This window comes from Ochlerotatus camptorhynchus, unplaced genomic scaffold (assembly GCF_037179485.1).
Source record: "Ochlerotatus camptorhynchus isolate MF236.1 unplaced genomic scaffold, CSIRO-AGI_Acam_v1.1 ptg000077l, whole genome shotgun sequence".
NCBI classification, from domain to species: domain Eukaryota; kingdom Metazoa; phylum Arthropoda; class Insecta; order Diptera; family Culicidae; genus Ochlerotatus; species Ochlerotatus camptorhynchus.
The window spans coordinates 1,555,549-1,569,023 of record NW_027040567.1 but is presented as its reverse complement, the minus strand read 5'-3'; the positions used below and the strand labels follow the sequence as shown (position 1 = coordinate 1,569,023).

The 13,475-nt window shown below is 38.5% G+C and overlaps 1 protein-coding gene across 2 annotated transcripts in view; it reads left to right on the top strand.

Annotated features, from left to right (window-relative positions):
* Rab6 (RAS oncogene family member Rab6) overlaps positions 1-13,475 on the top strand; it is a 102,054-nt gene that overhangs the window by 10,875 nt on the left and 77,704 nt on the right. For both annotated transcript variants that reach the window (XM_065217482.1, XM_065217483.1), the window contains exon 2: positions 4,225-4,283. In XM_065217482.1, coding sequence (XP_065073554.1) covers positions 4,225-4,283 — 59 coding nt within the window. The remainder of the gene's footprint in view (positions 1-4,224; positions 4,284-13,475) is intronic.

Genomic DNA, 13,475 nt, shown 5'->3' with positions numbered 1-13,475 from the left:
AACATTCTTGTATTGATATGTTGCGTTAATGACACTCTCTTTTGATTTAAAATAAAAAATCAAACCCGCTTTTTATGTTGCTTTATTCGCTATCAGTATCGTCAGAATCAGACCCAGTACTTGAGTCGTTCATATCTAGTAGGAATCGAGCATCATTAGAAAATAACATATTTGGCTTGCACGTACTAATCCTGTCCATTGTAATGAATGGATCAGACAACTCAAGCAATCGATGCAGCAGATCGGTATTCGTTGCCACCCGAGAAATTTTCCTTGAATGGAACGCTCGTGTCTGTCGGATGACTTTATTCATCGATTCTTGTGCCTCCTAGGAAAGTTGACCAATGGGCACCATAAATTGGTTGATGATTCTCGAACCATGGAACAGGATTTTGTGCACATAGGCAGGCAAGTAGAACCGCGGATACAGGTGAACTAGTTTTCGTGCCGTTTTTATACAGTAAATAAAAGCTCATTGGCGGAAAGCTCTTTCACTATATCTGCAGAAGATTGCAAAATCCGTAAAGTAGTGTGATCCAAGAGTTGTTGCAGTTGTACTTCAATTAAAGTTTCGCTAACATGAATATATTCCTGATCAGGGTAACATTGTTGTTTTGCTGCTAAAACCTTATGGTACGAAGGATATAATCATAGAGGTAACTCTAAGACCAAAAGGTCCCGAAGAAACGTGCTCAACTTTTTAGCTCAGCTCTGGTACTATCTTCGGTCCCAAGCTAATCGATGCACCCCTTGAAACATAAGAAAATCCACGAACCCCTCATTTTATCTGTCAACTTTTCATAGCGAATCAAAACAAATATAGTGCAGTACTAGAATTTCGACTGGAATGGGGTACGTTAATCGAGTTGCTTGGGACCAATAGGGTAGTCAAGTAGTGAGCCATTTTAAAATCGATAGTTTCGTATTGATTGTTGATATAATTGCGCATTTCTCAATCTTGCACCCTTTCGAATGTTGATGTATTGAGATTTTGTCAAATCCTGTTCAATAATCAAAGCTAACGCTTTCGAGTCAGAGAATGGAACTATTTCCGGAAGTTTCGATGATTTCCAGGATTTTAAAATTTTTGTCGCACGAGTTGGGGAAGTTTGTGTGGCTTCTTTGACAATAGAAGCAGCATCATTTTGCCCAGTTGAACGCAATGACATTTGTGCAGCATAGGTCAACTCATCAGCATTATGAGCTGAGCGAAGCACCGCTGTTCTATGTCTTTTCACACAGTCTGAGGTTTCGACAAACGCTTCAATTATTTTGTGTGTAACATTTGACGTTGATAGAATGTTTTTAAGGATATGTTGCGGTAAACAAAATGGTTTGTAAAAATAAGCAACGTTATTTTCCAGAACTCTAGCCATTGTGCAGTTATGCTTCTGTCACAGCTGGCTGAAATATTTGCAAATGTTATCCAAGTAATTTTCAATCTCTGACATAACATCAACCAGTTCTGCATCTATTTCCAGACATCGTGTTATTTCTTTAACCAAAAAACCCAATTTGGTTTTTTTGTCACCTTCCGCATTTTTCCAAAGCAGAAACACCTGACGATAATCCATTTCTCCTGCAGATACTGATAGAGCATTTTAGTATAATATAAGTTAATAATGTGTTACCATATTAATGTTATTGGAAAGCATTCAAATTATGCTGAACGCCAGAATAGAAGAAAATATCTGAATATCATTATAATATATTTACCGGATAGTTAAGAAGTTATTTGGGCTAGGGGGGTACGACACATCCAAATTTCAATTTTAGATGGTCAAAAAATCTCACCCAGCGAATCTATCTACGAAAAACCTTTTTTCATCTCTTTCATCTAAATCCATCTACTCACATCGCTTTCCACCTTTTTGCAGGAAATCTTCAAAATTGTCATCAATCTTCTCTCTATCTATTAAGCGTGCGCGCATCTCACAAAAGCAAAGCAAAAATTGTCCTACATGTTAGATAGAGTCACCCCCCTCGTTTCGGCTGAATTTAAGAAAACTTAGAGCACTTCACAAAAAACACTTCCGAGCACTACGGATGAAAGCTCCTTCCAAAGTGACCTTCAAGCCGTGGTTTTACAAAGAGCATTGTACTATCGGAGATAATTGAACAAGTGTGCGTGAGATGTTTTTTATACACATCAAACTAAACCAATAAAAATCTAAACAATAGAGATTGCTGACAGCTCTCTTACCACCACAAACGTAGCCGACACGTGGTTTGTGATCAACCTAAAACACTTTCCCTACAGAAATATTGCTTATAAACGAGCCACCGAAGGTGCTGTCGGGTTGATGTGAACTTGCCAGTACATGGCGGTTCGGTAATGAGCACTTTTTCCAGCTGGGAAATCTTCGCTCAGTTTTGTGATCATCTTAAAAACTGACAGACCGACCAGAAAAAGTATGGCGACATGATTCTGTCATAGCTTTTTGCAATGGGTGCAGCAAACTCTATTTAATCTTTTGCAAACATGGCATCACTGCTGTGTGAAATGGTTGTACATTTGGTTTCGTGTTTCATTAACTCAAGAGATGTATTTTTCTTTTTTTTTTGTATTCATGGCAATCCTTACGGGAAAGAAAATTGAATAGCTGAATGTTGCCATTCGAATGAGATCAAATATTTAATAGGAGACATTTGATTTTGATCCCTTCTTAAAACAGCTGTAACTTTTCCGGATGTAGTCCGATGTAGACAACTCTGGCATGATTTTGCAGCATTTTTTGTTGTACTTTCAAATGTAAGTTGTTTAATCTGCCACCATTTGCCACCTCATGAAATATTTGAGTTCAAAAATAGGCCAATTTTATTAAAAAATCCCAAATATCTCCAAGTATATAGGAAATAGCGATAAACAATGTTCTACAATAACATGTATTTTAACAATACAAAGAAGTCCTTAGAACATTGCAAACCTGTAAAAATTACATAGAAAAAGTTATGATAACAAAATATGATTTAAGAGGCACGTTCACAAAAAACGCTTTATATATTAATTGAGCAAACAGATAGAAGGTTCATGTTTTCAGCAAAGTTGTTTGTATTTACATAATGTACAACTTTGCTGAATAAACAAACCTTCTATCTCAATTTTATAAAAAATGAGTGTTGGATCCCACTTTTAGGAGGATTGATCACAAAATGGCTACCGTCAAAAGATGGCGCCAATTATGCCTTAAAACTTTTCTGACGACACTATATACCTAAAGTCAAAGGATTTTGCGTAATCTCACACGATCACGTTTTTCGCCGTTTGGACCACTGTGCACTGCAAGCACTAGAAGTTGTTGGGACATTTCGTGCTTAGATCCAGCTTTGACGAAGCTGGTACATCTCTATGCCGAACCTAGTATCCCGAAAGTCGCTTTGATAAGAGACGATGTACAGGTGAAAATTCCGGACAACATTCCCGCATTTGCCTCGAATTCGGTCGATACAAAGACTCAGAGAGACCTTGCGAGCTACATGGCTAGACTAAGTTTATCAACATATCTCGATTTGAATGAAACTTTGCATAGACTGTCGGTAGAAGCAAGCACGAACAGAAATAGTCTCATTTTATTCAGCTTGAAACTTTCGTGATCTTTCTCCGGGAGACAGCGTGAACTGTATAAATTAATTACTCTTAAAGCGGGTAACATGAACCCAGATCATGATCATAAAACAATACCAGCAGAAATCTTCCACCCAAGAAGCCATGCAAACTAATCAAGTATGCATCATTGTTCTGCAGAAACTTTCTTCTTCTCATATTGCACTCTAGGCTCTGCAAGACGAGAAACGCAATGCATTGTTCATTGCTCTGTTCACCCCCGTTTTAAAGCCACTAAATCAAATTAAATTACTTTTTTTTTATTTGATTGTGTTGGTTCAACGCAATCCCTGCATCTTAGTTCAAGGTCTATGTGACCTTATTTTCCCAGCAGTAAGAAGCTCTCATTACGTGTCAACACGCCCGAAAAATTTCGCTTATTATAACCTTCCACGAATACCGTAACGGAGGTGGCACCGACGATGATAGCACAAGCACCGGTGGCTGATATAATGAACCTCATTGTTCTCACCTTTGACGCACCGACCGCAACTGTTCCCAGCTTCCCCGCCTTCATCAGACCGCGATAATCGCATTATTGATCATACTCCAGTTTTATCTCAATCTACGGAATATCATTGTTGTCATGTTTTCTCATTTCTTTTCTCTATTATTTACAGTTGGCAAAACTTCGCTAATCACCCGGTTTATGTACGACAGCTTCGACAACACATACCAGGTAAGATAATTCATGTTTCTGCTCCAGATAGAAAGAAATGGCATTGTTATTTTATGTTATAAAAAGGAACTGATGGGGTAAAATTGGTGCCCAAAATTTCAAAGTACTTCGCTTCCGCTTCCGGCAACACAAATTCAAGTGTCGTGGTTATTTTCTGTTTTCGCGGTTATCTACTGTTTTCGCTACTTACTTGCTATTCAACAATTTATGCCCGGTTTGCCACTTGCTATTCTTTCTACGGAGCGGAAGCCGTACAACGATGGTCCTTGATGGAGGAGGTACAGCCAGGAATGCATTTACTGTGAATTTCTCTTCTGTTCGGATCCGGATGCTACATCAAATGTGCATAGGCGTGCCTAAGTTAAATCTGGAAATTATTCCCCCGTTGTTGAATTTTAATATTGTAAAAAATAATGTTCGTTTCTAATCTATTGTCATGAACTCACATCTGAATTTCCTTGAAATTATCTTCTGAATACTCTTTAAATGTGCTTGAATTCTCACCAGAACACTCGGAATGTTAACTAAAATTCGCCTTCTGTTCTCCTCACAATCATGCGATCCTTTTCAAAAGCAGCTAGCAATTCAGTTTGAACGCAACTCGTATGGAATTCTTCTAAGAATTCTTTTCTGCTTCCCAGACATATCTTAGAATTTATCTCAGATTTCTTTAGGACTTTAGCCTAGAACTATCTTGGAATTCTGGTAGGAATTCCATAAAATTTCTTAGCTTTCTCCTCAACACTTAATTTCTTTTTAGTTCTACTTAAAATTCTTGGTATTCGTGCAAGACTTTTATATGAAATTTAATAAACTGTAAGAACCCTTAATATTTTTTAGGGTTCGTAATAATGATTTTTTTTTTCAATCTAAGATCTTGAAATTGTTTCAAAATCCCACATGTTGGGTATTTTATTCAGCCCTAGATTATTGAAAAATTTCCTAGTGTGTCTTTTTTTCTTAATCTAGGATAACGAAAATGTCGTAGTCTAAAACTTAGCAAATGTCATGAATCATAGTAGAAATGATAGTACAAACTGCGGAGTGTTAACGAATTTCTTAAAGATTTCAAGATTTCTAGTTCTGTTACATTCACTTTTAGTATCTTTTATGCAATGACAGCTAAGGATCACTTCCAGTTGACTAGCAAGCTGAAGTTACTGATTTTTTGTTATTTTATGGTTATGGTTAATAGCTAACCCAAGTGTCTCTGAACCTTTCCAAGATGAACGCCCTCCGCTCCTCCAATGTCTGAAGCAGAGCGTAAAATTATTGACCGCTAAGGCTGAGTGGGAGAGCACCACACTTTTCGATTCATTCCTCCATGAACTGTGAAAACCGCAAATTAACCGGCAATCGAAAACAACCGGGAGAGGGACGGAAATTTTATTGGAACCTTACAATATGATGTTGTATGAATATTAATCGAATTTTGATAATAAACATTCTAAGTCCGATATCTTGCACATTTCTCTTAAATTCTTGAATATTTCTTCAAGTTCGGAATTGTTTGCTTTTCCATAGTGCAGGATACCAAAAATTAAGACTGAGATCTAAAAGAACTTTGAGGAAAAGTCTGGCATTTTGAATATTTTTGATAATTTTAGAACCTTGAAAACTAGTCGTATGTCACAAATTTTAGAAAAAATATTGATTCTCAGAATCTTAATAATTTTTGTTAATGCTGAATCTTGAATTTCTGTGCACGGAATGTGGAAAGGTTTCAACGTTTGAATTTACTAAATTTGTTCTTAGGAACTCATCCCTGTATATGTTAGAAAGTTTGTCACGGATTTGTTTAGGATCCAAAAAGTCATCAAACATGCTTGGCATACACAGTTTTGGTCACGAACTGCTCATTTGCTAATAACTTTGCACACAGTTGACGAAACATAGTTCTGTTTTTTTTTTTTTTTTTTTTTATTATAGTTACTTTAACACTCTTGGGTCATTCGTGACTTGTCCGGGGGTGAGATTTGAACTCGTGACTTTGGCGTGAGAGGTAAGGATGTTAACCACTACGCCGGGGTCGCCCCCATAGTTCTGTTTGAAGCAGTTGATATAATAGAGTTTAAGCTTGTTATAGAAACGTAAACAAAGTAGATCTCAATTCTAGTAATAAACTGTATTTGTCTTGGACTTTAAGAGTAAAAATTCATTGGTGTTGATTCAAATGTTAAGATTTTCCTACTCTTTGCATATCTGTATGCTATGATCCTAATCTATCAATTACTTTAAAGAAAAGCTAATTTCAACAACTGAGTGAAAAGTTATTAATAAATAAGCAATTGGTGTGTACAACCACAGACAAACAGACGTAACTCTTCATTGTGTATCTTCGTTCACGAATTTAACGGTTGATTTGAATATTATCAGTTCCGCGAACTACTCGCCGCAGCGCTGGCATCAGATTACTTTAACGTTTCTATACATTCTATAGAACTTTTATGAAATATTGTTTGCGAGTTAGAGACCAAGCTTGTTTTCCGCAAGAAGCCCGAAGGATGTCGTTACTGAGGTCCTATGTTTTGAGATGCTATGTTTTCAATAAATACTTCTTCAAAGATTTACGTCTGTTTGTCTGTGGTACAACTGTGCATGCCAAGCATGTCATCAAAATTACTTTTACTTTTAGGATTTCCCTCAATAATAATATGATTTTGTCAGGTAAGTTGTTTTCCATTACAGTCTCGGAAATCTGTACAAAACACTTTAGGTATTCCTTCCACAAAACTCTTGAAATTCACTCTTAATTTATTTTCGCATTCTTAATCATTATCGCGAGCATTTATTTAATTTCTCTCTATATATTTTTTTTTTTGGTTTTTGCTTGAAAAATTCCTTGGAAATCTCTTGGTATGCCACTTAAAATGAAGAATTTTACCATCTCAAAATTTCCTTGGATTTCACCTCAGAATTATTCTCAAAAATGCCCTTAAGATGATCTCTTGGAATTATCTTCGAATTCTCTTGAAACTCTCTTCAGTATTCCCTTGGAAATTTCTTTACGTTCTCTTGAAGCACTACTCATAGTTCATTTGGAAATATGCTCAAAATGGCTTGCCAAACCCTCCCGGAGACTCCTTGAAATTCCCTCAAATATCGTATGAATTCTCTTGAAACTACCTTCACACTAGCATTGAATTACTGGAATTATTATCCATATCTGCTATTCAACGTCGCGTTAGAAGATGTGATCAGAAGAGACTGGGATAGACACGAGTGGCACGACCTTCAAGAAGTCCATCCAGCTTCTTGGCTTCGCCGCTGACATCGACATCATGGCACGGAACTTTGCGACGATGGCGGAAACGTACATCAGACTGAAGGCTGAAGCTAGGCGGATTGGGCTTGCCATCAACGCATCGAAGACTAAATACATGAGAGGACTATGTTAGCCTCCCTCCGCGAGTTCAGATTGACGGTGACGAAATCGAGGTGGTCGATGAGTTCGTGTATTTGGGCTCACTGGTGACCGCCGAAAATGACACCAGCAGAGAAATTCAAAGACGCATTATGGCAGGGAATCGTTGCGGAATTGGACTCCGGAGGACGCTCCGGTCGAATAAAATTCGCCGCCGCACGAAGATGACTATCTACAAGGCGCTTATTAGACCGGTGGTCCTCTACGGCCGAGAGACCTGGACATGCTCGTGGATGTGGTGTTTTCGAACAGAAGGTGTTGCGTACCATCTACGGTAGAGTGCAGATGGATGAGATAATGTGGAGGAGGCGAATGAACCACGAATCGTACCAGCTGCTGGGAGAACCATCCATCGTCCACATTGCAAAAATTGGGCGACTATGGTGGGCTGGGCACGTCGTAAGACTGCCGCACGACGACCCAGTGAAAATGGTTCTCGAAAGCGAACCAACAGGAACAAGGAGAAGAGGCGCGCAGCGGGCAAGGTGACTCGACCAAGTGGAAGGCGACCTGCGGACCATTCGCAGACTACGAGGCTGACGAAGTGTGGCCATAGATCGAGTAGAGTGGAGACGACTTCTTCGGACAGCAGAGGACAACAAGGCCTTAACCTGATTGGTAAGGAAAGTATTATCCATATTTCCAAATGTATCTTCGATTGATTGATTAATCAACATTTAAGAGATTTTCCGCCGACGGTGATCGTTGGGCGTAGTTTCAGGATTGTAGTCATGTAAGTTTGCCGTAGAGTCAATTCACTTTGAAGGAAAGAGGCTCCGAATTCCCTTAGAATGCTCCCTGGAATTTCTTTCGATTTGCATCAGAGATTCCTGGAGTTACAATAATAATTTTCTTCATAATAGTTGCTTCAGAACTACCTTAAAACTCACCTTTATTTCTACTTATAATTTTCATGAAATACTTACGATCTATAATCGGTTGCTGATCTGGCCAAAACCAGGCCCAGGAGACAATTTCTAGTTCCTCAGTCCCTATTATTTGCCGCTGAGAAGCTAATCCGAAGCCAAGTAGAACCTCCACGAGGCGTCCCATCATTCGTCCCATCATTAGTTCCATCATTCGTTGAGTCGCAGCGTTGAACCTGACTATTGGCCACGAAAAGGCTTGGCAATGCACATCAAAAATCGACTACATACATCCGAACATTTGTTTATCTCAAATCGACGGAAGACATTCCGCGCAATTACCATAAACCGGACTAGTTCATGTTGATCTTCGTCAAGCTTCGTCTACAATTTGGACTTCTACAACAACACATGTCAGGCAACCTTCAAAAGGCTGGTAGCAGGTCAGTTTTTAGTGACTTTGTCACTATTTTGAAGTCAGTCACTAAAAAGTCACTTTTCACACCAAAAAGTCACTAAAGTCACTATTTCCTTAAAAATAGTCATTTTTAAATTGAGTACTTAACACTAACGAAGTCTACAGTAGTTATGACAAAATATGCATATCTAAAATTAACAATTTTAACCAGGATGATCGCAAAATTTCAAGGACCTTTGAAACGCCAGGATAAATACTGGGAAATGCCTTCAATTTCGATAAAAGATCGGGGAAAATATACCTCCCATCTCCAAAAATAAATTCTAAACCTAGGAAACTTTTCAAGGGTATTTGTCTGTGCTAGATTTTCAGAAGTCTTTGAAGAATTATCAAGAACTTTAAAAAAATTAAATGAGACTTTAAGACAATTGTTCACGCCGAAAGTGAACCGCATTTGATTAATAATATTTTGACCCCCATGGTCACCCCCGTGCGCATAGTGCAGAAAAGATTCTCGATCTTACTCTCCAACTTGGCTATATGCAGCACACAGCTGATCGACGTCCATATGATGAGAAACAATAGTTTCATCGTTTGGGACATTTCCACACTTCTCACAAGCAGATCAAACCGGTCGCATAGGCACATACAGGGTAGAACGTACTGTGCTTTCTATAGCCTGAAAATAGATGTACCTCTCTTCCACCGCAACAGCAGCAGTAGCAGCAATAGAACAGTTCGATAGTTGACCGCCGAACCAAACGGTCCATCGTCTACACAAACGGACTCTGTGTAGACCGCGCGCGCTCGCTCGCCTCGTTGGCACCCACCCCTTGCCCACAGATCGGGAATGGGTGTAGTAAAATAGCAATTGTAAATATTGTCAAATAAATATGGACTATTTTTGTATTGTGAAGTTTGTGAAGAATGATTACTGCACCCCAGGCCCTGAGTATCGGCCAGTCTATCCCGGCGTCAACAACAATTTTAAATGAATTCTTGGAATAACATCAAGACATTTCAGAGAAGAATACCAAAGTACAGACTACGAAAGTCTCATGTAAAATTAAGTGCTCTGAGGGCCGATTTCTTCACCTCGGCTGAAACTTTTAAAACAGGTTTATCCATATAGTTAAACCTGGTTGAAGGCTCAAGCGGAGGTGAAAAACCCAGCCCTGAGACTGACACATACGAACGTTGCTTTTGATTATTGTTTAAATTATTAAAGATGCAACATTCAGCTCCTAGCAATAATTCCAATATAATTAAGAAAATTCTAGGTCCAATTCTAATAGGAATTCAAAACTAGTTCTGACATTTTATTTTAAGAGAGCTCTGATGCGAATTCCATGTAAATCCCGCGAACTCCAAAGATGATCTCTGTGGATAGTTATAAAAGAATTCTGAAATGATTTCTGAAGATACTTTCAAGAGAACTCTCTAAAGTTCGAAATAAATTCCGAGAATTAATGGTTTCGGCTTTTGAGGGTTCAATCTCAAAGTAATTCATCGAAGAGTTTCAAGGGTATTCTGAGATGGATTTTTGTTTTGAGAGTGTTAAGGAAATACCATGGAAATTCTGAAGAGAATACGAATTGAATTTCCTATAGAATTCAGGGGAGACGTTCAAGATGTAACGCTCAACCAGTAACATTAAAAAAAAACTCCGGGAAAATCCGTAAATTGCTATTTGCTGGCCATCATGTATAACGCAATCAAAAGGAAATTATTTAAATCACTTCAAGGGCTCTTCATAGGAGATTCCGTTGAAAGTTTCGATATAATTAGAGGAATTGATGAAATGTGATTTTAAGTTTCATGATAAAAACAGTTTATTCCAATATTAAACCTTATTTGAGTTTCTGAGCCATCATATAAATGTCACTATTGGTTACTTATTTATTATTTAAAAGTCACTATTTGGTCACTATTTCCGTAATTTTAGTCACTAAAGTCACTACTATTATATCGCATCAGCACTACCAGCCCTGCCTTCAGGTTTAATTGGCTAAACTTGGTGAGTTCGTTCCATTTTATAAATTTTTATCTTTTCAAACCAGTAACGTTGGGAGATCACCTTTTTGTGGTGTTTTACTAGTATAAGATCTACCACCGAACCCTAGTCGTGAGAACTTCAAACTAGGGAATCAGGATTTTCTAGTAATCAAAGGATTACATTTTAGTGCACCGCCGTTATGCATTTCTACATTGTATATTTCAAATCAAAAATAGTGTTTATGTTCATAGAGTTTACATAATCCTTTTCCCTTTGTCCTTCTCCTTTTTCTTTCCCTCTTCTCTTTTCAGAAAGCGAGTAATGGCGCTATAGCGATAAGCCATAAAAGGCTAGGACAAGAATTAGTGCTCATGTCCCAACCGTCAGAAGAAAATGGAGCATCACTTTACCTTTCTAGCTTTGATGCTTCCAACAACCAACCAATCATATAATTACCAAAATCGAAACGTACGGTACGAGATGTCCACGTTTCATCCATTAATTGAATTCTGAAGCATCGTGTTCGATTTAAACAGGCCCGAAGTTTTCTGAATCATCTTGCCCCTTAATTGCTGCACAGTAGGCCTGGCCGTTTTGATATGTGTGACGCATCTTCTATGTGAGACATATCAAACAGACAAGAAAAATTATGGAGGTATATCCATCATTTTCCAGGATGCTTTCAAGAACTGGCTGTGTTGGTTTTAGATTAGATTAGACTTACTATTTTCATGAAATACTTACCAAAATTACCTGAAATGTCTAGTTAAATTCCATTGTAATTCTCCTCCGAGTTCTTTTAGAATTATCCCTAGATTTCCTCTACAAATATCCTCAAAACTCATTTGGCATTCTTATGATTTTGCTATAGCCAATGCTTCATAGTGTCAGAATCCTACTTAAAATGTTATCCAAAGTCAAAAAGCCATGATTTATTTTAATATGAGATCGTTCATCTAAGATTGATAGGCCAATATTGGAGCCATTTCCTGAGATCTAAACAAATTAGTAATGTCCCAGAATTTCATAAATTTATTAAGTAAAAGATTTTGAAAATTGTTCTAAATAATTACAGTTAAAATCCTAAACCAAATTCTAAGCATCTGACACTTCAATATATCAAAAGTTGTTTCATGTCCTATGTCCGGCATTTTGAATAACTATGTAAGCTTTAGAACCTCGAGAACTTTTATGTCACAGAATCTAGTTTAAATTTTGTTGAACTTCTCCATCTCATACCTCAGAATTCTCCTCATAATTCGATTAAAGTTTGCCTCAGAATTTTCTTGAAATTCTTATCAGAATCATATAAAGGGCAAACACGAAATTATTGCGACACATTCAACAGGGCATAACTTTTTTACCATTGGGTAAAAATCAACCAAATTTTGCATACTTTCTCATTGATGTGTATTGTGTACATGCTGTCAAACTCGAAGTCGTGTTTTTCGATTCAACGAAAATGGAGGTGAACCAACGCGAGTTGAGAGAACAAATTCTTTCCAAACACCTGGAATTTCCTGACCTGTCGCACCGGCAGTTGGGAAAAATGTTGAACATTCACCATTCAACCGTTTCCAAAGTGTTGAAGCGGTTCCAGGAGCGGTTGACGTTGGACCACGGCAAAGGAGCTGAAAGAAAACCGGGACCGGAGAACAAAAAGACGGAGGGAAAGGTGAAGCGGATGATTAAAGCAAATCCCAACGTCTCAAGCCGTGATTTGGCTAAAAAGATCGGCATGTCGCAGAGCTACGTCCAGAATGCAAGAGAGCTGGACTACATACATACAAGGTACAGAACTTCCCAAACCGCGATGAGCGGCAACAATCGACGGCTAAAACTCGGGCACGGAAGCTCTACGAGAAGATGCTGACAAAATATGGCTGCTGTGTGATGGACGACGAAACGTATATAAAAGCCGATTTTAAGCAAATTCCGGGGTTGGAGTTTTTCACCGGCAAGAGCAAGTTCGATGTGGACGACAAATTTAAGAAGAAGAAAATGTCGAAGTTCGCCTCCAAATATCTCATTTGGCAGGCCATCTGCTCTTGCGGACTGAGGAGTGAGCCTTTCGTGACAAAGGGCACAGTAAATGGCGAGATCTACAAATCTGAGTGCCTCGAGAAGCGCCTTTTGACGTTCTTGCAGCAGCACGACGAAGCTCCGCTATTTTGGCCAGACTTGGCATCATGCCACTATTCTAAAAGTGTCCTGGAGTGGTATGAGGCCAATTCTGTCCATTTTGTTCCAAAGGACATGAATCCGCCAAACTGTCCGGAGCTGCGCCCGGTGGAGCAGTACTGGGCAATAATGAAGCGGGAACTTCGGAAGAGCAAGAAGACAGTCAAAGACGAGAAGGACATGTTAAGAAAATGGAAAAAAAAACTGAGAAACTGGTACCGGATGACACTGTAAAGACTTTGATGGAGGGCATCAAGCGAAAATGCGTTCAATTTTACACTCAAGGCTCCATCGATTAACTTTTCTT